The following is a 27,869-nucleotide window of genomic DNA, read 5'->3' as shown; positions in this document are numbered from 1 at the left end:
ACACTCCCAGTAGTCACAGCCAGACGCTGCAGACAGATGGGCTGGGGGGAAGCAGCACTCACCAGCACAACTACAGCAGATGCAGCCCAGGCACAACAGGAGGGTGTATACCGCCCACACAGGGGACACCACCGGATCACCTGGTGCTGGGCACTAGGGGGCACTGTACTACTGGGCTCACAGACTGCCTTCTAAATAACACCACAACCTTCAAGACCAGGAAACACAGCTGACCTACATAATACATAGAAATAAACAGAGTGAGAAAAAATGAGGTGACAGAGGCATATGTTCCAAACAAAAGAACAAGATAAAATCTCAAAAAACTAAGTGAAATGGAGATAAGCAATCTATCTAATAAAGAGTTCAAAGTAATGATGCTCACTAAACTTGAGAAGAATGGATGAAATCAGTGAGAACTACAACAAAGAAAGAAAATACAACCTATCAGAACTAAAGAATACAATAAAGGAAAAATACAATAAAGGAATCAAGAGCAGATTAGAGGATGCAGAAGAATGAATTAATCATCTGGGAGACAGTGTACTGAAATGGACTCAAGCTGAAGAGCAAAAAGAAAAATGAGCATATAGTAAGGTACTTTTAAGACAACATCAAGCATAACAACATTCACCTTATAGGTGTCTGAGAAGAAAGAAAAAAGAAAGAAAGAAAGAAAGAAAGAAAGAAGAAAAGAAAAGGAAAGAAAGAAAGAAAGGAGAAAAGAAAAGAAAAGGAAAGAAAGAAAGAAACAAAGAAACAAAGAAACAAAGAAAGAGGCAGAACACTTATCTGAAGAATAGCTGAAAATTCCCTTAAACTGGGGAAGGAAATGGACATCCAGGAAAAAAAGAGAGAGCCCCAAGCAAGATGAATCCAAGGAGGTCTACATCAAGACACAAAAATTAAAATGTTAAAAATTAAAGAAAAAGTAATCTTAAAGCAGGAAAAACAATTACTTCTGTACAAAGGAAACCCTAAAACACTATCAGCTAATTTTTCAACAGAAACTTTGTAGGACAGAAGGAAAGGGCGATATATTCAAAGTGCTAAAAGGAAAAAACCTACAACCAAGAATATTCAACCTATTGAATATTCAACCTAGCATGCAAAGTTATTCAGCATTGAAGGAGAGATCAAGTTTCCCAAATAGAAGAAGTTCATCACCACTAAACCAGCCTCAAAAAAAATGCTAACAGAACTTCTTTAATCAGAAAAGGCAAGGCCATAAATAGAAGAAAACTATGAAAAGAAAAATTTTCACCACTAAAAGCAACAGGAGTGTACTACATCAATCACTTACAAGGCTAGTAATGAAGATTAAAACAAAAGTCAATTCCTGGATAGAGCTGGATTGTATTACACTAAGCAAAGTCAGTCAGAGAAAGATACCGTGATTTCACTCATATGTGGAATTTAGGAAACAAAACAGATGAACGCATGGGAAGGGAAAGAAAGAGAGGAAAGAGAGAGAGAGAGAGAAAGAGAGACAGAGAGAGAAAGAGAGACAGAGAGAGAGAAGGAAACCATAGACACCCTTAACAATAGAGAATAAGCTGAGTGTTGATGGAGGGAGGTCTGTGGGGGATGGGCTAGATGGGCGATGAGTACTAAGGACAGCACTTGTTATGCTGAGTGTTATATGTAAGTGATCAATCACTAAATTTTACTCCTGAAACTGTATGACATTATATGTTAACTAGCTAGAATTTAAATAAAAATTTGGAGCATAAAACAAAAAAACAAGGTAATTCTATCTACAATAATTGGTTAAGGGATACACAAAATAAGATGAAAAATTTGACATCATATACATGAAACATGCAGTAGGAAATAAAAATGCAATGTTTTCAGAATGTGTTCAAACTTACCACGTGTGCTACATACATAGGGTATTAAATATGAATCTCATGGTAAAGACAAACCAAAAATCAATGATATACAAAACATTTACAGAAAGGAATCCAAGCAAAACATTAAAGAAAGTCATCATCACGAGGGAGAAGAGCAAGACAATACAAAAGAAATACAAAAACAACCAAAAAAAAAAACAAACCCCAATTAAAATGCCACTAAATACATACCTATCAATAATTACTCTAAATGTAAAAGGTCTAAATGCTCCCATCAAATAACATACAGTGAATGAATGGAAAACAAAATATGACTCAACTGTATGCTGCTTACAAGAGACACACTTCAAGGGCGCCTGGGTGGCTCAGTTGGTTAAGCATCCAACTTCGGCTCAGGTGATGATCTCGCAGTTTGTGAGTTCCAACCCCGCGTCGGGCTCTGTACTGACAGCTCGGAGCCTGTTTCAGATTCTGCGTCTCCTTCTATCTCTGCCCCTCTCCCACTTGTGCTCTATCTCTATCAAAAATAAACGTTAAAAAAAAAAAGACACACTTCAAACCTAAAGATACATACAAACTACAAGTGAAGGGATGGAAAAAATATTCCCTTCAAATGGAAGTGAAAAAAAAAAAAGCTGAGGGTAGCAATACTTATGGTAGACAAAAGAGGCTTTAGAACAGTGACTGCAGGAGCAAGGAGGTGGCTCAGCCAGTTAAGCATCTGACTCTTGCTTCTGGTTCAAGTCATGATCTCACAGTTTGTGAGCACGAGCCCAAAGTCAGGCTCATGCCAACAGCATGGAGGCTGCCTGGGATTCTCTCTCTCCTCTCTATGCCTCTCCCCCTGCTCGCATGCACTCTCTCTTTCTCTCTCAAAAGAAACTTTAAAAAAAAAATTGACTGCAAAACGAGACAAAGAGCATTACATAATGAAAAAGGGATCAATCCAACCTGAGGCTATAACAATTTTAAATATCTATGCACCTAAATATATGTTTAATAAGGGGTGCCTGGTTGCCTCAGTTCATTAAATGTTAGACTTCAGCTCAGGTCATGATCTTGCAGTTCATGGGTTTGAGCCCTGCGGGTCAGGCTCTGTGCTGACAGCTCACAGCCTGGAGCCTGCTTTGGATTCTTTGTCTCCCTCTCTGTCTGTCCCACCCCTGCTCATGCTCATGCTCTCTCAAAAATGTGTGTATATCAAAAAAATTAAAAATACATATATTGACATGTAAAGCAAATATTGACATAAAGGGAGAAACTGACATTAACACATTAATAATAGGAGACTTTAACATTCTGCTTACATCAGTGGATAGGTCATCCAGACAAAATCAGTAAAGAAAGAGTGGCTTTTAACAACACAGTAGGCCAGATGGGCCTAAAAGATATATACAGAACACTCCATCCAAATACAGCTGAATACACATTCCTTTCAAGTACACACACAACATTCTCCAGGATGGGTCATTTTAGGACACACAACAAGTCTTGATAAATATAAGAAGGCTGAAATCCTATCAAGCATCTTACTGACCACAACACGATGAAACTAAAAATTACAAGAAAAACTGTAAAATACAAACATATGGAGACAAAACATGGTACTAAACTACCAGTTGGTCAATAAAGAAATCAAGGAGGACATCAAAAAATATCTGGAGACAAAAACAATAACAAAAAAAGGTGGACACACAATGGTTCAAGATCTTTGAGACTAAGTTAAAGCAGTCCTAAGAGGGAAATAGAGTGTGATACAGGCTTTCCTCAAGAAATAAGAAAAATCTCAAAAAATCTAACCTTATACCTAAAGGAACTAAAAAAAATGCAACAAAACCTAAAGTTAGAAGGAAATAATAAAGATCAGAGAGGAAATAAAGACTAAAAAAAAAAAAAAAAGAGAGAGAGAGATCAAATCAATGAATCTAGGAGCTGGTTCTTTAAAACAATAAAATGAGAAACCTTTAGCCAGTCTCAACAAGGGAAAAAGAGAACTCAAAATCAGAAATAAAAGAGGAAAACAGGGGCACCTGGGTGGTTCAGTTAGTTAAGCGTCCGACTTTGATTCAGCCATGATCTCACTGGTCGTGTGCTCAAGTCCTGCCTGGGGCTCTGTGCTGACAGCTCAGAGCCTGGAGCCTGTTTCAGGTTCTGTGTCTCCCTCTCCCTCTGCCTTTCCCCTGCTCATGCTTGCACACTCTCTTTCTCTTTCTCTCTCTCTCTCAAAAATAAACATTAAAAAAATTAGAAAAAAAAATTTTTTTAAAGAGGAAAACAGTAACACAAACAACAACAACACAACAAACTCCACAGAACTAGAAAGGATTAGAAGAGACTACTATGAAAAATAATACCCCAGCAAAGCAGACAACCTGGAAGAAATGGAAAAATTTCTAGGAACATGCAATCTTCTGACACTCAATCAGGAAGAAATATAAAATATGAACAGAACAATTACCAGTGAGAAAAATGCATCAGTAACCAAAAAACTCTCAAACAAAAGTTCAGGACCAGATGACTTCACAGGTGAATTCTACCAAACACTTAAAAGAGAGTTAATACCTATCCTTTTCTAACTATTCCAAAAAAAAATCTGAGAGGAAGAAGTACTTTCCAATTTATCCTATGATGTCAGCATACTGATACCAAAACCAGACAAAGGCACTACAAAGAAAGAAAATTACCAATCAATATCCTTGATGAACATAGATGCAAAAATTCTTGACAAAATATTAGCAAATCAATTTCAACAATATATAGAAAAGATCATTCATCATGACCAAAAATACATTAACAAAATGAAAGATAAAAATCACATTATCATCTCAACAGATGCAGAAAAAGCATCTAGCATAACTCAACATCCATTCATGATGAAAACTCAACAAAGTAGAGTTAGAGGGAACACACCTCATGATAATAAAGGTCATCTATGACAAACCTGCAGCTAACATCATTCTCAAAGGTAAAAAGATGAAAGCTTTTCTTCTAAGATCAGGAATCAGACAATTATGTCCACTCTTGCCACTTTTACACAACATAGTACTGGAAGTTCTTGCGAAAGCAATTAGATGGGAAAAATAAATCAAAGGCATCCAAATCGGAAAGAAGTAAAACTATCACTCTTCACAGATGACATGGTACCATATATAGAAAACCCTAAAGGTGCCACTAAAACAAAACCTATTACAATGAATGTAATCAGTGAAGCTTCAGGATACAAATTAATACACAGAATTCTGTTGCACTTCTATACACTAAAGAAACCATCAATAGGAAAAATTAAGAAAACAATTCCACTTACAAGTGGGTAAGAATAAAATATCTAGGAATAAATTTAACCAAAGACATCAAAGACCAGTACTCTGCAAACTATACAACAAAGAAAATCCTAAAACTAGACGGCTTTACTGGTGAACACTAGCCAACATTTAAAGAAGAATTAACCCCAATCCTTCTTAAACTCTCCCAAAAGACTGTAGAGAAGGGAATACTCCTAACCCATTCTATGAGGCAAACACTGCCCTGACACCACAGCCACATAAAAATACTACAAGAAGGGCAAAGTGTAGACTGGTACCCCTCCTCAGTCATGATGCAAACACTCTCAACAGAAAGTAGAAAACAGAATCCACCAGCTTATTAAAAGGATTATACACTATAACCAACTAAATTTCTTCTTGGAATGCAAGGATGGCAAGAGACAATCACTGTAGTTCACCAAAGCAATAAAATCAAAGGAAAAAAAAAAAAAAACCTACACAATCATCTCAACCGATGCATAAAAAACATGACAAAATTCAATTCCCTTTTAGGATAAAAACACTAAATAAAGAATGGAAGGAAACTTCCTCAACTTGATAAAGGTCATCTATAAAAACTGCCAAGATAACAGCACATTCAATGCTCAAAGACTAAAATCTTATCCCCTAAGATCAAAAACAGGACAGGATGACCAATTTCACTCCTATTCAACATAGCATTAGAAACACTAGCCAGAACAATTATGTAAGAAAACAAATTTAAAGTATTCAAATTGGAAAGAAGTAAAATTATCTCATAACACATACAAGGATTTTTTATGTAGAAAACCCTAAAGATTTTATGCCCCTCCTCCAAAAAAAAAAAAAAAGCTATTAGCAGTAATATATTCAAAGTCACAGGATACAAAATCAATATGCACAAGTCAGTTGCAGTTCCATACCGATGGTGATGAACAATAAAGGTGGACCCTGACAAATATACAAAAATTAACTCAAAGTGGATCAAAGACCTAAATATAAGAGTTCAAGTATAAAACTCTTAGAAGAAAATACTGGAGAAAATCTTCATGACATTCATTTAGCAATCATCTCTTGGATAGGACATCAAAGGCACAAACAACAAAAGAAAAAAATGGATAAATCTGACTTCATCAAAATTCAAAAACTTTTTTGCATCAAAAAACATTATCAAAAAAGTGTAAAGACAGAATGGGAGAAACTACTTGCAAGTCTTATATCTGATAAGGGATTAATGTCAAAAATGTAGAAAATAACCTCCAAGCAAACAACTGAAAAAATGGGCACTAGACTGGAATAGGTATTTCTTCACAGATATAAAAATGGCCAATAGGCACATAAAAATCATGACCAACACACTAGTTATTAGAGAAATGCAAATTAAACCACAATGAGATGTCACTTCACAGCCATTAGGATGGCTATGGAAAGAAAGAAAGAAAAGAAAGAAAAGAAAGAAAGAAAAGAAAGAAAAGAAAGAAAGAAAAGAAAGAAAAGAAAGAAAGAAAAGAAAGAAAAGAAAGAAAAGAAAGAAAAGAAAGAAAGAAAGAAAAACAAGTGTTTGTGAGGACATGGTGGCACCGGAATTCTTCTGCATCACTGGTGGGAGGGCAAAACTGTTCAACCACTATGCAGAACAGCTCAGAAATTCCTGGAAAATTAAATATAAAAAAACAGGGGCACCTGGGTGCCTCAGTTGGTTAAGTGTCCCACTTCAGCTGAGGTCATGATCTCACAGCTCATGGGTTCAAGCTCCATGTCGGGCTCTGTGCTGACAGCTCAGAACCTGGAGCCTGCTTCCGATTCTGTGTCTTCCTCTCTCTCTCTCTCCCCCTCTCCTGCTCACACTGTCTCTCAAAAATGAATAAACGTTAAAAAATCAATAAATAGGGGTGCCTAGGTGGCTCAGTCAGTTAAGTATCCGACTTCGGCTCAGGCCATGATCTCGCAGTTTGTGACTTCAAGCCCCATGTGGAGCTCTGTGCTGACAGCTCAGAGCCTGGAGCCTGCTTCGGGTTCCATGTCTCCCTCTCTCTCTGCCCCTCCCCTGCTTGGACTGTGTCTCTCTCTCTCTCTCAAAAGCAAACATTAATATTTTTTTAAATAACAATAAATAAATAAATTACCACACGATAAAGCATTTCAAATCCTAGTTATATACCCCAAAGAATTGAAAGGACTCAAATACTTGTATACCATTGTTCACAGCACCATTATTCACAAGAGCCATAAGTTAGAAACAACCCAAGTATCTATCAACAAGTGAATAAATTTCAGCATTTACATATGTTATTTAGCCTTAAAAAATCAAATTGTGACACATAAGACATTTTATCATTCCACCAACATTTATTGAGATACCTAAATTTATTGAGATACCTAAAATAAATTCATACAGAGAAAAAGCAGATGAGAGGTTACCAGAAACTGAGAGGAAGGGGCAGAAGAGAGTTATCATTTAATCGGTGCAGAGTTTTTGTTTGAGATTTTAAAAAGTTCTGCAGAGTGTCTGGGTGGCTCAGTCAGTTAAGCATCCTCTTGATCTCAGCTCAGGTCCTCATATCACGGTTCCTGAGAGAGAGCCCCATGTGGAGCTCTGTGTGAAGGGTGGAGCCCGCTTGGGATTCTCTTTCGCTGCCCCTCTCCCACTCTTGTGCACACTCTCTCTCAAAACAAACTTTAAAAAAAAGGGGCGCCTGGGTGGCGCAGTCGGTTAAGCGTCCGACTTCAGCCAGGTCACGATCTCGCGGTCCGGGAGTTCGAGCCCCGCGTCAGGCTCTGGGCTGATGGCTCAGAGCCTGGAGCCTGTTTCCGATTCTGTGTCTCCCTCTCTCTCTGCCCCTCCCCCGTTCATGCTCTGTCTCTCTCTGTCCCAAAAATAAAATAAACGTTGAAAAAAAAAATTTAAAAAAAAAAGTCTGCAAGTGGATAGCAGTTATGATTGCACAACACCATCGATATACTCAATGCCATTTAATTGTACAGTTAAAAATGGACACAAAAGGGACACCTGGATGGCTCAGTTGGTTCATAGTCTGACTTCAGCTCAGTTCATCATCCCCTGGTTTGAGGGTTCAAGTCCCGCGTAGGGCTCGATACTGTCAGCAGACAGCCTGCTTTGGATTCTCTATCTGCCTCCCTCTCTGCCCCTCCCTGCACCAGTGCTCTCTCTCTAAAACATTTTTTTTGTAATGGACACAAAAATTGTAATGTAGAACACATTTTAACACAATTTTTAGTTTTTTTTTAATGCTTATTTTTGAGAAAGAGAATGAGCAGGGGAGGTGGAGAGAGAGAGAGAGAGAGAGAATGAATCCAAAGCAGGCTCCAGGCTCTGAGCTTTCAACACAGAGACTGACGCGGGGCTCGAATGCACGAGCCACAAGATCATGGCCGGAGCCTCAGTCAGACATTTAACCGAGTGAGCCACCTGGCGCCCCACCACAATTTTTAAATAGGCAAAAAAAGAAAAAAACCTTACCTCCATTTTGATCCCTTTATACTCATCCGTTCAAAACATGATGGTCTTAAATATTTTCAGTACATATAGTTAAAAACACAGTGTTGTAATTTTTGCTTTCACTGTCAAAAATAATTTAGAAAACTCAAGGAGAGGAGGAAAGCCCATTGTATTTACACATATTTTTCCTTACCATATTCTTCCTGGGGTCCCAAGTTTCCCTCTTTCAACATTTCCTCTCTGTAACAAGAACTTCCTTTAGCTATTCTTTTAGAGTCAGTCTACTGGTACCAAATTCTGTTAGTTGTTGTTCATCTGAGATTTTGATCTCCCCTTCATTCCTGAAGGTTATTTTTCACTGGGTAGGGAATTCTGAATTAACAGTTTTTTTCTTCCAGTGCTTGAAAATGTTTGACCATTTCCTTCTGGTCTCCATGATTTCTGATTAGAAATCCTCTTTCATTTACATCATTTTTCCCCATACCAAGTTGTTTCATGCTGCTTTGGTGAATTTTTGTCTTCAGTTTTCAAAAGTTTAATTACGTGTCTTGGCATAGAATTCTCTGAGTTTACCCTTGGATTTATCTTTCTGCTTTATTTCCTCTTGAATCTGTAGGTTTATATCTCTTGCCAAATTAAGGAACTTTTCAGCCATTATTTCTTTAACACCTTAAGCCTCATGGTCTTTCTCTTCTTTTTCTCCAAATCCAATGACACAGATTCTAGATCTGTTCCCTAAGGCTCTGTTCGTTTTATTGCTATGTTGTCTCTATGGCTCTATCTTCTAATTGGTGAATGCTTTACCCCTCCATTCTGCCATTGAGCCCAATCATTGTGCTTTGTATTTTATTCTGTCGTTCAGGTCTAAAATTCCCATTTTTTATTTGTTTCAAGTATGTTCCTTATTATTTGAAGCATTTTTAGCATGGCTCTTTAAAATCTGTGAGGTAACTCTAACATTTCTGTCATCTCAATGCTGCCATGTATTAGTTGTCTTTTTCATTCAGATGAGGTCTTCTTGGCTGTTGGTATAATATTTTCAATCAACTCTGGACATTTTCGTATTATGAGACTCTGGATGTTAAATCCTGTGTTTGCTGACTTTCCCTGATACTGCTCCAGCCTCATTATTGTCAGGTAGAGATCAACATCCAGGTTCTCATTTGGCATCCATGAACACCTGAGTGTGGGGAGCTCTTTTCTATGGCTAGGCACTCAAGTTCCACCTGTGGTCTCCACAGAGGCCACAGCGTAGGTGACTTCGTTACCGGTCGGCCACGGTCAAAGTCCCGACTCTCCAGCAGGCTTCATCTGAGCTACCCCAGTGGGGTAAGAATACTACTGGAAGAGGAAAGAGGTCCAGGATTCCCTTGGGGTCACCATCGACTCCACAAAGAGTGAGCTCATTACTGGCCAGCCAGGATGAAATCACATCTCTCTAATTGGCCAATCTCTGACACCATCCCAGTAGGGTCGGGGGCGGGGGGGCTGAGGTACCTGTTAGAGACTGGTTTTAAGTCTAGGCTCCCCAATCTTTGCTGACATGGATGGGAGCGAGACACAGTTTCTTCTGTGCTGGTTGACTGAACTAGAGAGATTATGGCCTGCAAGTTTTGTCTTACTATGCTGTCCCTTTCTTAAGAGACATCAGGCTTTTACTAGGGCTTTTTATGTCTGTGCCCATTGGTGTTTCCATGTTGCGAGTGTATCGAATTCCATGCCTGGGTCATTTCAGGTAACAAGAAAAGCCCCTAACCAATCCACCTCTTTTCACCCTTCAGAGTCTTTTGTTTTATATAGAGTGACCAGTGTTTTAGTCCTACTTACTAAAAGGAACAGGGAAACCTATCTATTCCATCTTCCCAGAAGCAGAAGTTCCTAAGTGAATTTTTAAAGAATGGCATCTGTTACTTTACCATTTAAAAATGAAAAGTACATCAGTTCAATGGAATAATACCGAATTGTCTAAAAAGTAGCCAATACTTTTGTAGTGATAAAGACTGCCAAAATATATTAAGTGACAAAAGCAAGGTGTAAGTGATATGTAGAGAATGCGATCTGTGCAAAAACAGAATACAAAAGAATATATACATGTATAGGCTAGTGCATGAACCAGGTACCTTTGGAACATTATACAAGAAACTCATAATGGTAAATAGCTTTGGGGAGAAAAACTGGAAGGCTTAGGAAAAAGACAGCAGGGTAAGAAGAAGGGGACTACATTTTTGCACATGCTACATTTCCAGAAGGATAAAAGAGTCATGTTTTTAAATAATATGTTTTATTTTGAAAAATAAGCAGGTAAGAGATACGAAAATCCTACAGATGGCTAATATAAAATGTATATCATTAAAATTAAAAATGCCCTATATATTAATACAAAACTTAATCATTCGGTAGACTAGAAGAGGACAAAGATTAAATAGTGACTTGTGTTTTTTTCTTAAGTTTATTTATTCTGAGAGAGAGAGAGAGTGCGAGCGAGCAGGGGAAGGGCAGGGAGGGAGGGAGGGAGAGAATCGAAACCAGGCTCTGTGCTGTCAGCACAGAGTGTAACACGGGCTCCATCTCACAAACCATGAGATCATGACCTGAGCCAAAATCAAGAGTCAGACACTTAAGTGACTGAGCCACCCAGGAGCTCCTAAATAGCAACTTTTAACATGTATATTGGATTCTGGTATGATGACAGTCTAGGTACCTGAAGCAACCTTCCCAGTAAGAACTAGGCAGAAAAAGTAAACAGACACAGCACCCTGGATCACTCCATCTCAGAGCACAGGTTTTCAGAGAGGATCCTGCAATGATGAACTTATTCCCTTTATTTCAATGAAGAGACAACAAGGGAGATAAATATTCAAGAGTCGGGAGCGGCACCACAGAGAGAGATTGCTGGGCATGGGGTTCAGAGTTCAAAACTGGAATCTGTTCCCCTCCCTGGGGACAGCGCAATCTCAGATAATTTACTTGATCTCATCTGCCTAGGTGTCACTCTCAGAATTATTAAGCAGGAATGTGTGAAGATTTGGCACAATTCCTGGCACCCCGCAATTGCTCAGTAAATATTAACGGACTCTGATGAACAGATACTTAGTGGAACCAAGAGATTACTCTCACGAATAGCCATCACCCTTGCTTAGTTATCTGGGGAATTTTATTTAATCAAGTAACACCTCAAAATGTCTGCCATGCAAAGCTGCCGAGCCTCAAGTCACCTGACTAGCTGTTAAATACAAACAATTAATAAGGCAAATCTCTTAGCAAGTCTGTTATCTTAATACAATATTTTTGTGTCTCTATTCATTAATATCAAACTTCCTGACAGACTAGAACACAATGAATCCAACCACTAAAAAGAAAGGATAATTATGTAATGTGGCAGAGGTGCTAATTATCATCACCATGACAATCACATTACAATATATAAATGTATGAAATTCCCATGTTGTGCACCTTAAATCTGTACCATGCTATATGTCAAATAAATTTCAATTAAAAAATAAATAATGCAAGTCTTTCCCCACAATCGTATCAATCTCAAAAGTTCCATAGGAAGAAGCCAAAGAAAATAACTAAAGTGACCCTTTCTATTCAAAAATAGTTGAGAAACCCAAGAACGTTTTCATGGATACAACTGAGAAAATCCCCATGTTCTGTAAATCAACCACAGTGGCACACCTCTTCGGCCACACCAGGGACGGCTCAAAGCCTGATTATAGGCTTGAGATTGATTAAAAGAAATAAACACTAGCATATCCCAAAGCAAATTACCAGCAACTATTTCTTTAGTTTACTGAAACATGCTTAAACCAGTACCATACCAGAGTCACGATACACTCGACTGTCACGTTAGCACTAGTGCGTATTCACTGGGGACCAGGGAACAGGTGAAGTGTATGCAGCGGGAGAAGAAGGGCACCTGGGTGGGCATGTGGACACATCTGTGTGAATATACTAGGTTGGAAGCAATTTGAGAAAATGTGTCGTAAAAATTACCAACTGAATTCATCATAAAAATCAATATGTTAAATTCAGCTAAAAAGCACCAAATGAAAACCTCATTAAGCAAAAAATAGATAATCACTGCAATATTCTGAGGCAACCCTGAACCAGGATACATTCAAAAAAAGCAAAGCTCTTCTTCAACATAAGCACAGCAATTAAATCAACTTATAGTTATTAATATTTTAAGGAATGACCAAAGTCAAGGAGCTTCTTAGTCTAAGGCAAGATAACCAGACAGGATGATGAAGGAGACTCTGAGGGCAGGTGACTGAGGTCTCCAACTCAGACATGGAAGGCAGAAATAAGCCTTCCCCATGTTACTTGAGAAACAAATGGGGCCTCAAAATACTGAATACCAAAACACAAACACAAAGCAAATAGATGTGTCAACAGCAAATGAGTTTTCTATTCCTCCATGTTTGTGACTATGCAAGACTTTGTGAAGACAGAAGGGTAAAGTCAGGACCTATGGCATCGCCAAGGCAATGACATCAGCTAAACCTAGGCTCGTCCTCCAACCCCGGCACTCTGAAACCTTGCTGGGTTTTCTCATCGTGAGGAAATCCAGGCTTCGCTAGGCAGCGCGCCTGAGGATCCCGTACACGCTGGGTCTCACACTTCTCTGCCAAGATGCTCAGGAGAACTAGGCCAAGGCCCTGCTGAGAGTTCTATTCCATCCAGATTACTGAATGCCCGCCAAGAGATAGACATCTTACGAGACTCTGAAAAGTCTCAGGCCATGAGTCACCACAGCTGCGGGTTCCTCCTGCTTCTCCACAAAACAGCAGAATGCACAATTGCTATGGCCTCTCACCATTACTTCTGCTTCTCAAAAGCTGACTACAGTTCAGAAGGTTTGTTGATCTTGTCCTTAACGAGGCTGACATACTGTGCTTGGACGTTTCAAAGAATCGATTATTTGACCAAATATAAACACATTAGTGAATAAATTCACATTCTGTATAAAACAACAAAGGTAAGAGTTGGGGTTTTTTGTTGTTGTTGTTTTGCTTTGTTTTGGGTTTTTTTTTTTGTTTGTTTGTTTGTTTGCTTTTTTTGGTACCCGGACTTCTCTGTTGCTGGCCAACAACTGAAATTAGGTTATTTTTATCCTAGAGCTGCAGGGATGCTCACAGTAACTCCCTGGCTACCAACATGCTAGGAGTGGCAGAAAATAGAAGCAGCTGAAGTCTGCTAAGTCTCCCCTTATTTCCTTGAGACTGAAATTCTGCAACTATAAATAGTACTAAAGAATAACAATAAAAAATACAAGAGATGATATATATGTTAATCATCTATGTAGTCAATGAACTGAAAATAAATGTTCAAATAGACCAAAAAATTACCCACTGATTCAGGAAAAGGCTAAAATAAAACACACAAGTTACAGAGACATCAGATAGTCATACAGAAATGAGTTAACGTGGAAAGTTCCTTTTTAGTACACAAAAGCAAGAAACACATCCACAGTGACTCCACTGTAACATTAGAAACAGTTCTAAATGTTCTAACTTCTACATGCAAAGGCCCAAGTTCCAGTCCCTGATCTACCATTAAGGAGGTAAGAGACTTCGGGCAAGTCTTTTACCTTCTTTCATCCTAGAGAGATGGTACCAGACAATACCTATTACCAATGTGACCTTTCATCCTTTCTAGCTTTCAAATTACAGGGTTCTATGAAATGAAAATCCAAAGGTACAGCATTACCATATTCCTGTAATCAGATGGGTCGTAAGTGCTCTGTTTAAAAACTTCACAGAGTTCCATGAATTCTTCTGTCATCTCGTGGATTTGTCCATTTAAAATCGCTCCTTTGGTACCACCAAATTCAAGTCTTTCCAGCTTTTCAAATTCCAATATGGTGACAAATATATCCTTTGAAAAAACATGGTACAATAAAGATCTTCCCACCATCATGAGCAGGACAAGAACGTTTGAAAGTTGCAAAGAAAAAACGCTCTCAAACATTCAAAATTGGCGAGCTAATGGACACTTATGTGACAGAAAATATAAATTATTAATTGAAGAAAGTTACTGCCTATTTTTAACACTTGATCTTAGCCAAAAGGCCGAGAAGCGATTACTGCCTATTTTTAAAAAAAAACTTTTAATGTTTATTTTTGAGAGAGAGAGACAGCAGGGGAGGGGCAGAGACAGAGGGAAACAGAATCCGAAACAGGCTCCAGGCTCTGAGCTGTCAGCACAGAGCCTGACACGGGGGCTCAAACCCACAAGACCGGGAGATCATGACCTGAGCCGAAGTCAGATGCTCAACCAACTGAGCCACCTAGGCTCAGTTGAACAACAGTACTGCCTATTTTTAAAATCATACTCCCATTTTCACATTTTGTAAGAATTTTCTAACAACTGCAGGTATTTGCCTGCAACACCTACTTTGCCAAAGCTAAATGTATGATTCCCTAATTTTGTGCCCTTCTGATTGTAAGTCAGATCCCCAGGTAATATCTAAAACTCTTTTTTGGCTGCCTACACTTGGCAATGAATCACCTCCCTTAATGAAAGGGGGTATAGGACCGTTAAGGAAGGGTGACAAGTTGCCTGCAGTTAGGCATTTAGCAGTCAGACTTTAAGAAGCATTCAAGCTGATTAAGTGATGAGGATTTTCAAAGCATTAAGATCTAAATTTGAATGAAATACAACAAATTTTATATTAATAAGAAAGTTCAAACTTACTCTAAAGACCTTTACAAGGAATTTAAGGCACTGCCACAGTTCCACCGTGTTTAAAAAAAAAAAAAAAACCCTAGCCTTAGGGTGCCTGGGTGGCTCAACTGGTTAAGCATCTGACTTCAGTTCAGGTCATGATCTCACGGTTCTTGGGTTCAAGCCTCACGTTGGGTTCTATGGTGACAGCTCAGAGCCTGGAACCTGCTTCAGATCCTATGTCCCCTCTTTCTCTGCCCCTCCCCCACTCATGCTGTCTCTCAAAAATAAACATAAAAAAAATTTAAAAATTAAAAAAACAGCCAGTTGGCTCCACCCAAATGTGTGTGTCCATGTGTGTATTCATTGTTTGTTCTTTAGATATCTGAAACACATGTATACACAGCACATATTTCCATGTTATTTTTTTATAAGTGGCTTTAATATTTTTATAGTCTATGTATATATATAATAAAAGAGAATGTGGTATTTTAGATTATCAAATGGATTTTCCAGGTGTAGAATCCCAATGTCAAACATTAAACACAGAAAGGAAGAAAAGGATTTAGTTTACAGATTCATGATTTACAGCTGTCTTCCAAGAGCTTGCTAAGTTATAAGTGAAAGGTCACTGATACATAGCAGTTTCACTTATACTCAGTATACCAAAACAATCAAAAAAGAATTAAAAAAAAAAAAAGAAGCCAATGTAAAGCTTATATAACGATCTTAACACTGACCTTGTGAGCAATTCCTAAGAATAACTGAGAAAGAAGATCTTCCACTCTCCCATCCAAATAGAATAAACAGTCTCCTGAATAATAGAAAAAACTACAAGATTTTTTTTAACCCACCTACAGTATGAATAAATTGCAGGTCAAGAAATGAATACCTCTATTTTCATGAGACGGTCCAGAAAGTTGTCAAACCTACAAAACACCAGTTGAGACTGGAAATCCCATGGTTTTGGCTCATTTCCCATAAAATGGCTTGCCAGTTCCTTTCTATAGTTGAAAAAAGACTTTTTGAAAGTCTTGAAGATGTTAATGGCCACCTGCACCTTTTCCAAAGAGTCTTCGACTTCTCCTTTCAAAAGGTCTTCAGGTGAAAGGTAAATTATTGCCTAGGATTTAATGGAAAACAAATATGATTAGGAGTACCTGGGTGGCTCAGTCGGTTGAGTGTCTGGCTCTTGATTTCAGCTCAGGCCATGATCCGAGGGTCGTGGGACGGAGCCATGCATGGCGCATGGAGCCTGCTTAAAATGTTCCCTCTACCCCCCTCTCCCCTGCACGTGAGCACACACTCTCAAAAAAATATAATAAAGTTGCTTTAAAAAGATTATTTTTTAAAATATGCTTTATTTCTTAGTGAAAACACCAGTTTCAATTAATCATTAAAAAAAAATTTCCCCATCATTTTTAAATGATAAACGTCTACAATTGGGCCAGCAATGCTGTGAGAAAAAAAGTTCTAGAAATTCAGACGCTTGGGTTTCAATGACATATGTGTATATATTAGGACAATGTACAGAAGACTGAGACTCTCCAATTTCTGAATTTATACTTCCTAGCAATGACTAAGTTTTTGCTAAGCTTTATAGATAGGACAACTGTATAGTCAGAATTTGCATGGATATTCTTGCCACAAATATTCTGCGTAATTATTCCTTTATAAAAAGAAATACACGAGCTGAAAGGAAAAATCTCTGAGATCATGGACTTTAAATATATAGTCACCTTGCCTGGCAGCACTGGGCCATTTGTGAAGGTGAGATAGATCTGTTTTAAGTGAGTATATCACTGGCAATTCTTTTAGGTGAGCAAGTTCTTCTGGGAACTTAAGCACATTAGAGGACATAAAATCTAGTGGAAAGATATAAGCTAGTTTTAAATAAAGGAAACGGAAAGAGGAGAAGAGTTTTTTAAAGACAGACTCAAGTAGAGGCACCTAGCTGGCTCAGTCAGTCCAACATCTAACTCTTGATCTCAGAGTCATGAGTTCAAGCCCCATGTTAGGAATGGAACCTACTTAAAAAAAAAAAAAAAAAGACAACTCTATGTAGCAGATTGATGTAGCACTGGCCAAAGTCTCCTAGTCATGTCTCCAAAGTCACAGTCATGTAGGTGACTTCCTGTCCTTTCCTTTCCATATTTGCTAAGAAACTATAAATTCTAAAGGTTCTCTTATGTTCTATTTCTTCCTGATGTCTGTTAACCTCATATAAATTATAGGGTTAAATTTTGTGCCTTGAATTTTGAGTTTGCTTAGAAAGTTGTTACATGTCTCAATGGAGCATGTAATGAAAGCCATTGAGTTCAACCTATGAGATAGAAGGATTTTTTTTCCTAAAGGTAAACCTATTAGTCTCCTCCCATTAGTAGCCACCATTTTACATGTAATGTAGACTCTGTCATAAATTTGTAAGTAAGAAAATCATGTCATTTCCAAAACCCCTGACAATAAAATCCTTTCATTATGAGCTGTAGAGTCCCAATCTATGCTCTTATTTCCCACTCAGACTGCATGGAAAATTAACCTTTGCACATATGCTAACACTGTACAGAGAAGAGAACTACTAGTAAGCCCTTAGCAATGTATGTTATAAAGTAGTTCACATTTTGCTATGGGCTAGGGATTCCACAGACCTTTATCTACATATATTCTTCATAATAAATGTACACTTTTATCCTTTTAGGAAGCTAAAAAAAAAAAAAATCTATGGTGATGCATCAATTGCCTTCTCTGGTTCAGAAGTCCCCAGTGACTTAATTTCTTAGGTCTAACCTAACTTCCAGGCAGGCCATCCTTAAGTTCATTTCTTGCCCTTCCTGACTGACCCTCATACAAATGAGATAATCACAGCAGTTAACCTTCCAAAGACAAGGGTATAGTACTAAATAGTACTAATCATACTATGCATCATAGATCAGCAAATCCAGTCTATACCTTTCAGTGGGAAGCGAGATATTTGAGGGAAAAACCATCAATAAGGGATGGGAAACCTGGCTGTAATCAGCGATAGGGGCCACTAACTGCTTTTGTGGTATTAGCTAAATCATCTCAGAGTAGCTCGGTTTCCTTATCCGCAAAAGGAGAGAGATGAATTAGGTGAACCTCAAAATCTCTTTTAGCTCAGCCTCTGAATTATTCTGTTTCCTACAGCAACTCTCTATAGCATATCCAACCAGGAGCACTCTACTCTCTCATACTCAACAGTATCAGCACACATCAACAAAAAAAATCTACCGATTTTTGGTAAATCTACCGATTTCTGGTCCCACTTCAGAGGTCTTATAAAGTAACATACTACTAACCAATTTATCAATAAGCCAATTAGTCAATTATTAATTAACCCATTTACCAATGATATGTTAGTTTGACACCTGTCTTCCAGCTGTTGCTTTTTTTTTAATGTTTATTTATTTTAAAAGAGAGAATGGGAGGGAAGGAGGGAGAGGCAAGAAGGAAAGGGAGAGAGGGAGAGAGAATCTCAAGCAGGTTCTGTGCTGTCAGCATGGAGCCTGACATGGGGCTAGATCTCCCTAACAGTGAGATCATAACTTGAGTGGCAACCAAGAGTCTGTCCCTTAACAAAAGGAGTCACCCAGGAGTTCCACCAGCTATTGCTTTTTTATGTGCTTTTATGGACTCATACTTTTGCTCAACCCTGACATCAGTTCTGTAAGATCACATCTCAGACTTAGACTTTCCTTCACCTGGGATCTTTAATGACAATATCCACATCAGGGTTGCCAAACAGTGGGACAGACAGAATGGTGGGCCTAGAGTGGGAATTAGGTACAACAAACAGGGAGTAGACTAAGGTTACCAAAGAAAAGAACAAAGCATTTATTTAAAAAAAAAAAAAAAAGACCCATTACCAAAACTCCAGTATGCTATCAGCTGAGGTGGCCAGAAACAGGAATGCCTAGAAGGATCAGGCATATAATGAAAATGAATGAATGAGACCAGGAACAACAGCAAATGGTGGAGACGATGGTCACCTACACAGCACATGACCTTTCCAAAGAAGCACCTGAAGCTCTGGCACTGGACTGTACCAATGGGGATGGCAGAGCCAGTGTTGCGAGATCTCTGACTTTTCAGTGGAGGCTGGGACACTGAAATTAAAATGAGACCTTCTCAAGCAGTATTTAAAAATTTTTTTTAAATATCATAAAAAATAAGAATACTGCACTGACTTATTAGCCAAATACAGATGATAGGATGCCAGGTAATGACCTATGATGTATAACACAGCAAGGGTTCAAATGCTTCATAAACATTTTAAGGTCAACAGATTCATGGAACACAAAGTATATGACAGCTATGTCATCAAATTATAAAAAAACACAAAATGTGTAAAAATGTATAAATCAAGCAAGGGACAAGTTAAGAAACATGCTACTACTACATACCCAAAAATCACCCCCAATTTTTTAAAAATGGTAATGTTCAAAGCTGGTGAATTACAGAAAAACTTTTTACACAGTGATAATAGTAATGTAATAGACACAACGTTTAAAAAAAAGAATTTGTAGGGTCACCCATGTGGCTCAGTCAGTTGAGCAGCGGACTTTTTAAAAAATTTTTTTGATGTTTTATTTATTTTTGAGAGAGAGTGCAAGCAATTGAGGGGCAGAGAGAGAGGGAGACACAGAACTTGAAGCAGGCTCCAGGCTCTGCACTGTAAGCACAGAGTCCGACGTGGGGCTTGAACCCACAAACTGAGATCATGATCTGAGCCGAAGTCGGACACTTAACTGAGTCACCCAGGCACCCCAAGCAGCCAACTCTTGATTTCAGCTCAGGTCATAATCCCAAGGTCATGGGATCGAGCACCACGTCAGGCTCTGTGCTGAGTGTGGAGCCTACTTAAGATACTCTCTCTCCCTCTGCCCCTCTCCCCCAGTAGTGCTCTTTCTAAAATATGTATTTTTTTAAAAAAATAAAAATTAAGATTAAAAATTATTCGGGAGTCATGAAAAGACTGTACCCTTTGATCAACCTCAAAAATTTATATTAAACCAATTATCCAAATTAAGGAAAAAGGATTCCCATACCAAGTTGTTTTATGCATGTTGCTTTTAAAAGAGGAGGCTGGAAGCAACCTAAATATCCAACAATAAAATGATTTTTTTTTTTAATTTTTTTTTTCAACGTTTTTTTATTTATTTTTGGGACAGAGAGAGACAGAGCATGAACAGGGGAGGGGCAGAGAGAGAGGGAGACACAGAATCGGAAACAGGCTCCAGGCTCCGAGCCATCAGCCCAGAGCCTGACGCGGGGCTCGAACTCACGGACCGCGAGATCGTGACCTGGCTGAAGTCGGACGCTTAACCGACTGCGCCACCCAGGCGCCCCTAAAATGATTTTTCAAGGAGATGGTAAAAAAAAAAATAAAAACGATATGATAAAATGCATAAATATGTACACATTTTGGGAGAACTAGATATAAAAACTGCTAATTTTAGGGTGATAGATTTGCGGGACTATTTCCATTGTTATAAATCCCATGCAATGAGAATACCCTACAATTATCATTAGTATACCACATATTACACTGTAATTAAAAATCAAAGCTATCATTTTAAAATATGGAGCCTCAGGGTGCCTAGGTGGCTCAGCTGGTTAAGCATCGGACTCTTGAATTTGGCTCAGGTCATGATCCCAAGGTCATGGGATGGAGGGCTGCACTGGGCTCCAGACTCTGAGTGGAGCCTGCTTAAGAGTCTCCTTCTTCTGCCCCTCCCCCACTTGAGTGCACATGCTCTCCGTCTAAAAGAATAAAATACAGAACCTAGTTTAATGTGTAAGAAACTGCCATTTACAAACTGGGTGACCTTGGAAAAGCTCTTTATCTTCTCTGTACTTTAGGTTTTTATCAAATGGACATACTAATAATATCTATGTCATATTGCTGCTAAGAGATTACATTTGTAGTTTTTGTAAAGACTTAGAAGAGTTCCTGGCAAGTAATAGGCACTACACATATAAATTAGACACATACATATACACATAGACATATACACATATAAATTAGACAACAAATGACCGGGCAAGAGTGGGGGAGAGCTTAGCTCTTTAGGGAATCCAGGTATGAAAGCTGGCTCATTACTGATTTTTGATTCCTAACATGTTGGGGCACATTTACTACAAAGTCCACTTGGAAAATCAAGGAAATCAGGCCATTGGAACACTTGGAGAGAAGCCAGAAACAGTAACTAAGCAACAAGGGAAGCTACGTTATTTCCTTGGGAGCTTGGCAAACTGGCTATTGACAGATACTAGGGACCAGGAAAAATAGGTCTACAGGCTTAAAGGTAACCAGAACTCATTACAAACCTCCTACTACAGTGAATAACCAGCTCTGGGGTTTATCCACTAGCAGGGTTTTCAAGTAAAAGCTTTAACAGTTCTCAAAATGAGAATGAAGATCCTTTAAAAGGTGTATAGAAGTTGTGGGTATAGTTGTTCACTCTTCAGTAGGGATCATGGTCTTTAACATGGAGATCCAAAGCCATTAGGATCCAGCACACTTGCCTAACAGCAAAGAAATAGAACGAAGCCAGAAGAGAGGATAAGATATAACAAGTTATCTCTTATCAATAGTTGCAACTAGTTTGTGGGTCAATAGCTTAGAAGTAGCTTTGACTGAGCCTCTATTCAATGCCACACTGGGCATCCCACTTAGGTTATCTCCTGATGCTCACAACAGCCCAGTGAAGCAGCATCCTCATAGATTTTTAAAGTTTGAAGAAGTTATTTAACTCCACCAGTGTTTCAATTAGAATTGCATCCAGGTTGGTCTGAGTACAAAGCCCTTTTCCATAAACTCCACCTCTTTAAAAGCAGACACACACACACACACACACACACACAACTCAATTTCATACTACAGATACTCTGGACTGCAAGTTAGGAGACCTGTTTTCTAATCTGGATTTCCCCCTAAATTGTCAGGGAAATTCACCAAATGATGTGATTTTTCAAGTCTCAGGTAATTCATCTGAAAAAAATATATATATCAGGTAATGGATTGGAACACAGTTCCCAAACCACTGTTGTTTATCCTACAACACTGTTCTCTTTACTGGTTAAAACAGCAAGGTTCTGGGACCTGGGGCAGCGGGAACTGCAAGCTGTTTGCCTTGTCTATGAGTACACTTTAAGGGTTCCAAATGCCCTCCCAACTTATCCCACTCTGTAGGGAAGGTTTTTTTTTTTTATTTATTTGAGAGCGAGCGAGCATGCACACATGCATGAGAGAGTGTGCATGCAAGTGGAAGAGGGGCAGAGAGAGAGGGAGAGAGAGAATTCAAAGCAGGCTCCTCACTGTCAGAGTGGAGCCAGATATAGGGCTCAAACTCATGAACCGTGAAATCGTGACCTGAGCCAAAACCAAGAGTTGGACACTTAACTGACTGAGCCACCGAAGTACTATAGTATTTTCATTTTCTATGCAAGTCATAACATCAACACGGCCAGGAGGCATTAGACTAGATCAAGGATTTAGGTCAATCACAGTTGTCCATCCTCCTCTGAATAAGTGATGCAGAACTTTCCCAAGTATCCTATCTCCCCTGCCACAATGATTGCTCCAGCAATTAGAACCCATTAGAATTAGAATGCACTGGACCAGAATTAATAAAGAAAGAGAGCCTCTTTTTAGGGAAGTTCCTCTACTAGAAGGATACACTTCTGGAACTATTAAAAGCCACCATACTTAACATGTGATGAAAATAAAGGCAAACACAAGGACCAAAATGAAGGATGGCAGGGAGCTTTGAAATTATTATCTGACACCTCTGAAACAAGCTATTCCAAAAACTACTACATTCTTAGACTTTCCAGTTCACGTGAATTCATACTTTTTTAAATTTTGCTTCAGTTTGTCAGTTGCGGCTGAAGGCAATCCTCTTTTCATGGAAAGCATTCTTAACATCTCAAAATCTAAGCTATATATACAGATTCTGATTCTCTGACATTTGTTTTACAAAAACTCCTTAGTGGTTCAGCTAGACAACCTGCTATCGAGCTTGCTATGGTATGAACTGTCTTCACTCAAATTCTTAGGATGAAGCCCTAACCACCAACGTGACCATCTAGAAATAGGCCTTAAGGAGGTTATTAAAGTTCGATGAAGTCATAAGAGCAAGATCCAAATCTGACAAGACTGTGACTTTGTAAGAACAGAAGAAGAGAGCTTTTTCTTTCTCCACCATGTGAGGACACAGAGAAAAGTTTTAAGGCAGGAAAAAAATACCTCTTACCAGAACATAATCATAATGGTACCTTGATCTGAGCCCCCAGTTTCCAAAATTATGAGAAAACAATTTCTGAAAAGAAACCCACCCAGTCTGTGGTATTTTTTTATGTCCGCTCAAGCAGACTAGGACACACCCCAACCGAGAACCACTGGATTACGTACCCTCCAAGTATCTTTCAGCTCTTAAATTATGTAATATTCTGATTTTATGGACCCACAAAGAATGAAAGTTCACAGAAAGTCTAATTTTTAAAAAAAAACCTTTTACAAGTGGGGCGCCTGGGTGGCTCAGTCAGTTGAGTGTCTGACTCTTGATTTTGGCTCAAGTCATGATCCCAGGCCTGTGGGATGGAGCCCCACATCAGGCTCCATGTTGAGCATGGAGCCTGCTTAATATTCCCTCTCTCTCCCTCTGCCCCTCTCCCCTGCTCACTGCCCTTTCTTTAAAATAAAAAAATTTAAAAAAAAACATATTGCAAGTGAAGAGTAGAAAATTATAAGCAAGGATGTTTTAACATCAATAACGAATCAATACTTTTAATACAACTTCACTACTGTTTTTTCAGCCAGATTTTCTTAACTTACTTTAGTTTCCAAAAGTGTATCAGTGTTCCTGTGGAAACCAAAGGGAAGGCTATAAGAAAGCACTATGCCTATCTGTCTTTTCTTAGAAGACACCATAACTCTCCTTGAACAAAGGTAGGGTATTAAATCCAATGACAAACTGTCCTTTGAATGCACCTGATTTCCAGAGCTTCTTTGCCATTTAGAATAGAAAGTCACCTAACCTTTGCTACCATAAAAGTCTTTTCTGAAAAACGAAAGGAAAATGGTGTTCTGACTCTAGACTATTTTTTTTCACTGGCTTCATAAAACCCACCACATGGCAATGATTCCTCTTCTTCCTATTTTTTAGTACTACACACCTGGTCAATGAAGAGATTGCAAAACTCTTGCAATAAAACTATAATCCGAGCAGGAGTATTATAAAACTTGGAATGACTCCAGATCAGACAGATGGTATGAAATAATGGGGCAATGAGCACACGGATTTGTGGAAATTCTGTCTCCTGGAGACACTGAACATGTCTTCTCAGAGGTCTCAGGAATAGCTCCACATCCTGGGCTTCTAGGAGAGCTGAAAGGAAAGAAAATCACCATGAATGTGAGGGTGGCCTTTTTCCTAAATTCACTTCACAAGAAAACAAAACAACAGAGCTGTACTTAAATGTGATCCTCTCTCTGTTTTATATTGATTATCCTACAGATGACCTACTATGGGTTTGGAAGGCCCCATACATGGTCCGTGTATAGCAGCCACTCAGGACAGCCCTGGTGCAGATACCTGCACAGCTCAAGTAAATAGTAACACAATACTCGGTGGGAAAATACCTTTTGACCTAAAGAAATTTACTCAAGTCCATGAAACTGCAGGCATAAAACATGCCTCCAAAGTTGCTGTCACTTTATGGTTTACGTTACAAGCCTCATCACTACAATGTTAATTACCACTTAGTAGGTCCCCACACAATTTAATTGTCTCATCCCAGTGTTCTGCAAAAGTAACTCAGGCAATGACTGGGAAATTTTATTCAAAATATAACAACTAAAATTGTTAAGTATGGGTGATAAAAATATTTGAGGGGGGGCACCTGGGTGGCTCAGTAGGTTGAGCATACTGACTTCAGCTCAGGTCATGATCTCATGGTCGGTGAATTTGAGCCCCACGTCAGGCTCTGTGCTGACAGCTCAGAGCCTGGAGCCTGCTTCGGATTTTGTGTGTCCCTCTCTCTCTGCCCCTCCCCTGCTCACAGGCTCTCTCTTTCCTCTCTCTCAAAAAATAAACATTAAAAAAATTTTTTTAATAAAAAAAATACTTTGGAACTAGAGGGAGGTGAAGTTTGTACAACATTGTGAATGCACTAAATGTCATTCAACTCTACACTTTAAAATGGAGATCTAAAAACTGTTAAGCAGGGCTAAGAAATATTTCTCAAAAGTACTATATAAATAAATAAACCACACACACACACATACGGAGAGAAATATTATCAATTACTGTCTAATCTAATCTAAATCTTCTCTTGATTAAAATTAGTCATTTTAGGGGCTCCTGGCTGGCTCATTCGGAGAGCATGCAAATCAATCTCAGAATCCTGAGTTCAAGCCCCATGGTGGGTGTAGAGCTTAAAAAAAAATTAGCTTAATGTGCCGTAAATGGATCTCCATCAGACTGCATTTTGTTCCTGAGACTACAAATAACTTTGATTAACTGAAAACAGGCTTTACTTATGACAGTAGGGAAGGCAGTAAATTCTTATTTCCTGGTGTTCTCTCAAAACACTCCTGTCCAGGCCGAGATGACAAACAAATAACCCTGCCAACTTTTTTTGACTGTGAGAATTAGGAATACACACACCTATATTACTCCCCTTAACATATAACCAATTTATCTGCCCTAATGATAAAGACCTAGGAAGAGAGCATCCAGGAACTCTTTTCTTCACTGGTTCCGCTCATGTTTTCAAAATAGTATGTTGTTACCCATGTTAATTTCAAAATTAAATTATTGCATCTAACAGCTAAGTGCCTTTAAAATGTGGCAAGCTCAAGTGGTGATTTTAAAAGACCTCAAGTATGTCCTTGGGAGGGGGCTGTCCACCTCTGACAATGGCTTTGAGCCACTTGTTCTACTCAGAGTGTTTGTGTCTGAATCTCCAGCCCATGGGCTCATAAGGCCCTGAGTACCCCTGTGATCTGTTCCTGTAGATGCTTTATCCACGGAAAATGTTCATCTTCTAATACAGAAAAAAATTCGAGCAGCCTCTACTTACTGAGAACATACTTACTGTGCGCCTAGTACTTTGTATCCTGTATATTTTATCCTCAATTCAAGGGTTCTCAGCCAGGAAAGGTTTTGCCCCCAGGGGTCATTTGGCAATGTCTGGAGACATTTTTAATTGTCGCAGCTGCACCAGGGGGAGGTGGGTGGAGGCCAGGGATGCTGCTCAACATACAGGAACGCACAGCTTCCCACGACAAACAAGTATCGAACCCAAAATGTCAATGACGATAAACACTGACAAGGTTGAGAAATATTGCTCTAATCCTCAAAAAAATTCTGCAAGGAAGGTGTTAATATGCCAGTTTGGCTGAGGAAAACCAGAGGCTCAGCTAATTTAAGATGTACTGAATGGATGTTGGACAAGTTAGAAACAAAAGAGACTGTATCGTCAAAATAGACAAAAGGTGGAGTAATTGTTTCCTGAGCATTTCAGCTAATGGAAATTTTGTAGTGTAATGCTGGTACACCAGGCAGACGATCAGAAAAAATGAAAAGTGTTTAAAATAGTAGCTACTAGAAAGGAGTGGGAAAACAAGAAGAGGCTACTAACTTCATTCACTCAACTCATTCTTATTAACGTCTGCCAGGCCCTGGGAATACAAAGATAATTCTTGAGGGTTTTCACATACATGGTGTCACACACATGATGCTTCCAACTCAATGGGAGAGGGAGTTCCAAAAAAGGTCCATCTGATTAATAAACATCTTTTTGACCATCAAACTTGAATCAACCCGCATGCCACCCAGGGCTTGAGAAGATTACTCTTGCTTCCATGTGATAAAAAAAAAACAAAAACAAAAAACAAAAAACCAAAACCTGAAGAAATAACCAAACATTTTCAAAGTATATTTTAGGTATTTCCTAACCTTACAAAAGTTCTAACAGGAAGAAATTAAAAAGTAATTTTCTAATGTTAGAAACCAAAAAAGCTGTTCCTCCAATTATCTTACAGTTTCATCACTGAAAACCTCAGTATCATGTCTATGCCTACTTACTTGAATTGGCCTAAAGAAATAGGAACAGAAATCAGAAAACCAGGGGGCTGGGACCCCTGGGTGGAGCTGAAACCGGATAGTGAGGGGACAAGGAGACTTTTCACTGAATACCTTTTTATCATTTCTGGTTTTTATCAATGTGCATGGACCTGTTCAAAATTCAGCAAACCCTCTTCCTCTGTACATTTAATCTTCACCCAAACTTCGATGATAACTTTGAGCATTTTTGAGCTAGATAAGCAACAGATGCCAAGCACATTCAGACTCTACTCAAGAATAAGTGGACTAACTGTAGCCCAGCTGTTCATGAGGAAACCGCCATGTTGGGCTTTCATTTACCTGTTGCAAAGGTCTTTCCCCTACACACACACACATTCCCATTAAAACTTCAATCTAGAGGCAATTTGGTAGGTACCTACAATATACCCTAAAAACAGTTTAATAGAACTAGAGAATAAAGTACTGATGAGGACGAATTTATCATTACAAGAGC

General features: G+C 38.8%; 1 protein-coding gene and 1 pseudogene across 1 annotated transcript in view; both read right to left on the bottom strand.

Annotated features, from left to right (window-relative positions):
- DNAH11 (dynein axonemal heavy chain 11) overlaps nt 1-27,869 on the bottom strand; it is a 352,793-nt gene that overhangs the window by 304,610 nt on the left and 20,314 nt on the right. The window contains exons 6-8 of the mRNA XM_047094654.1: nt 24,462-24,673; nt 16,156-16,386; nt 14,307-14,474 (exon numbers count right to left, since the gene is read on the bottom strand). Of these exons, the coding sequence (XP_046950610.1) occupies nt 14,307-14,474; nt 16,156-16,386; nt 24,462-24,673 (611 nt within the window). The remainder of the gene's footprint in view (nt 1-14,306; nt 14,475-16,155; nt 16,387-24,461; nt 24,674-27,869) is intronic.
- LOC124525277 (uncharacterized) lies at nt 14,528-14,680 on the bottom strand (annotated as a pseudogene).

Source organism: Lynx rufus, unplaced genomic scaffold (genome assembly GCF_022079265.1).
Source record: "Lynx rufus isolate CCGP_SWC_20201006 ecotype Redwood Valley unplaced genomic scaffold, mLynRuf1.p SCAF_4, whole genome shotgun sequence".
Classification (NCBI taxonomy): domain Eukaryota; kingdom Metazoa; phylum Chordata; class Mammalia; order Carnivora; family Felidae; genus Lynx; species Lynx rufus.
Note: the sequence above shows the minus strand (reverse complement) of the source record. Positions and strands in the feature narration are given on the sequence as shown.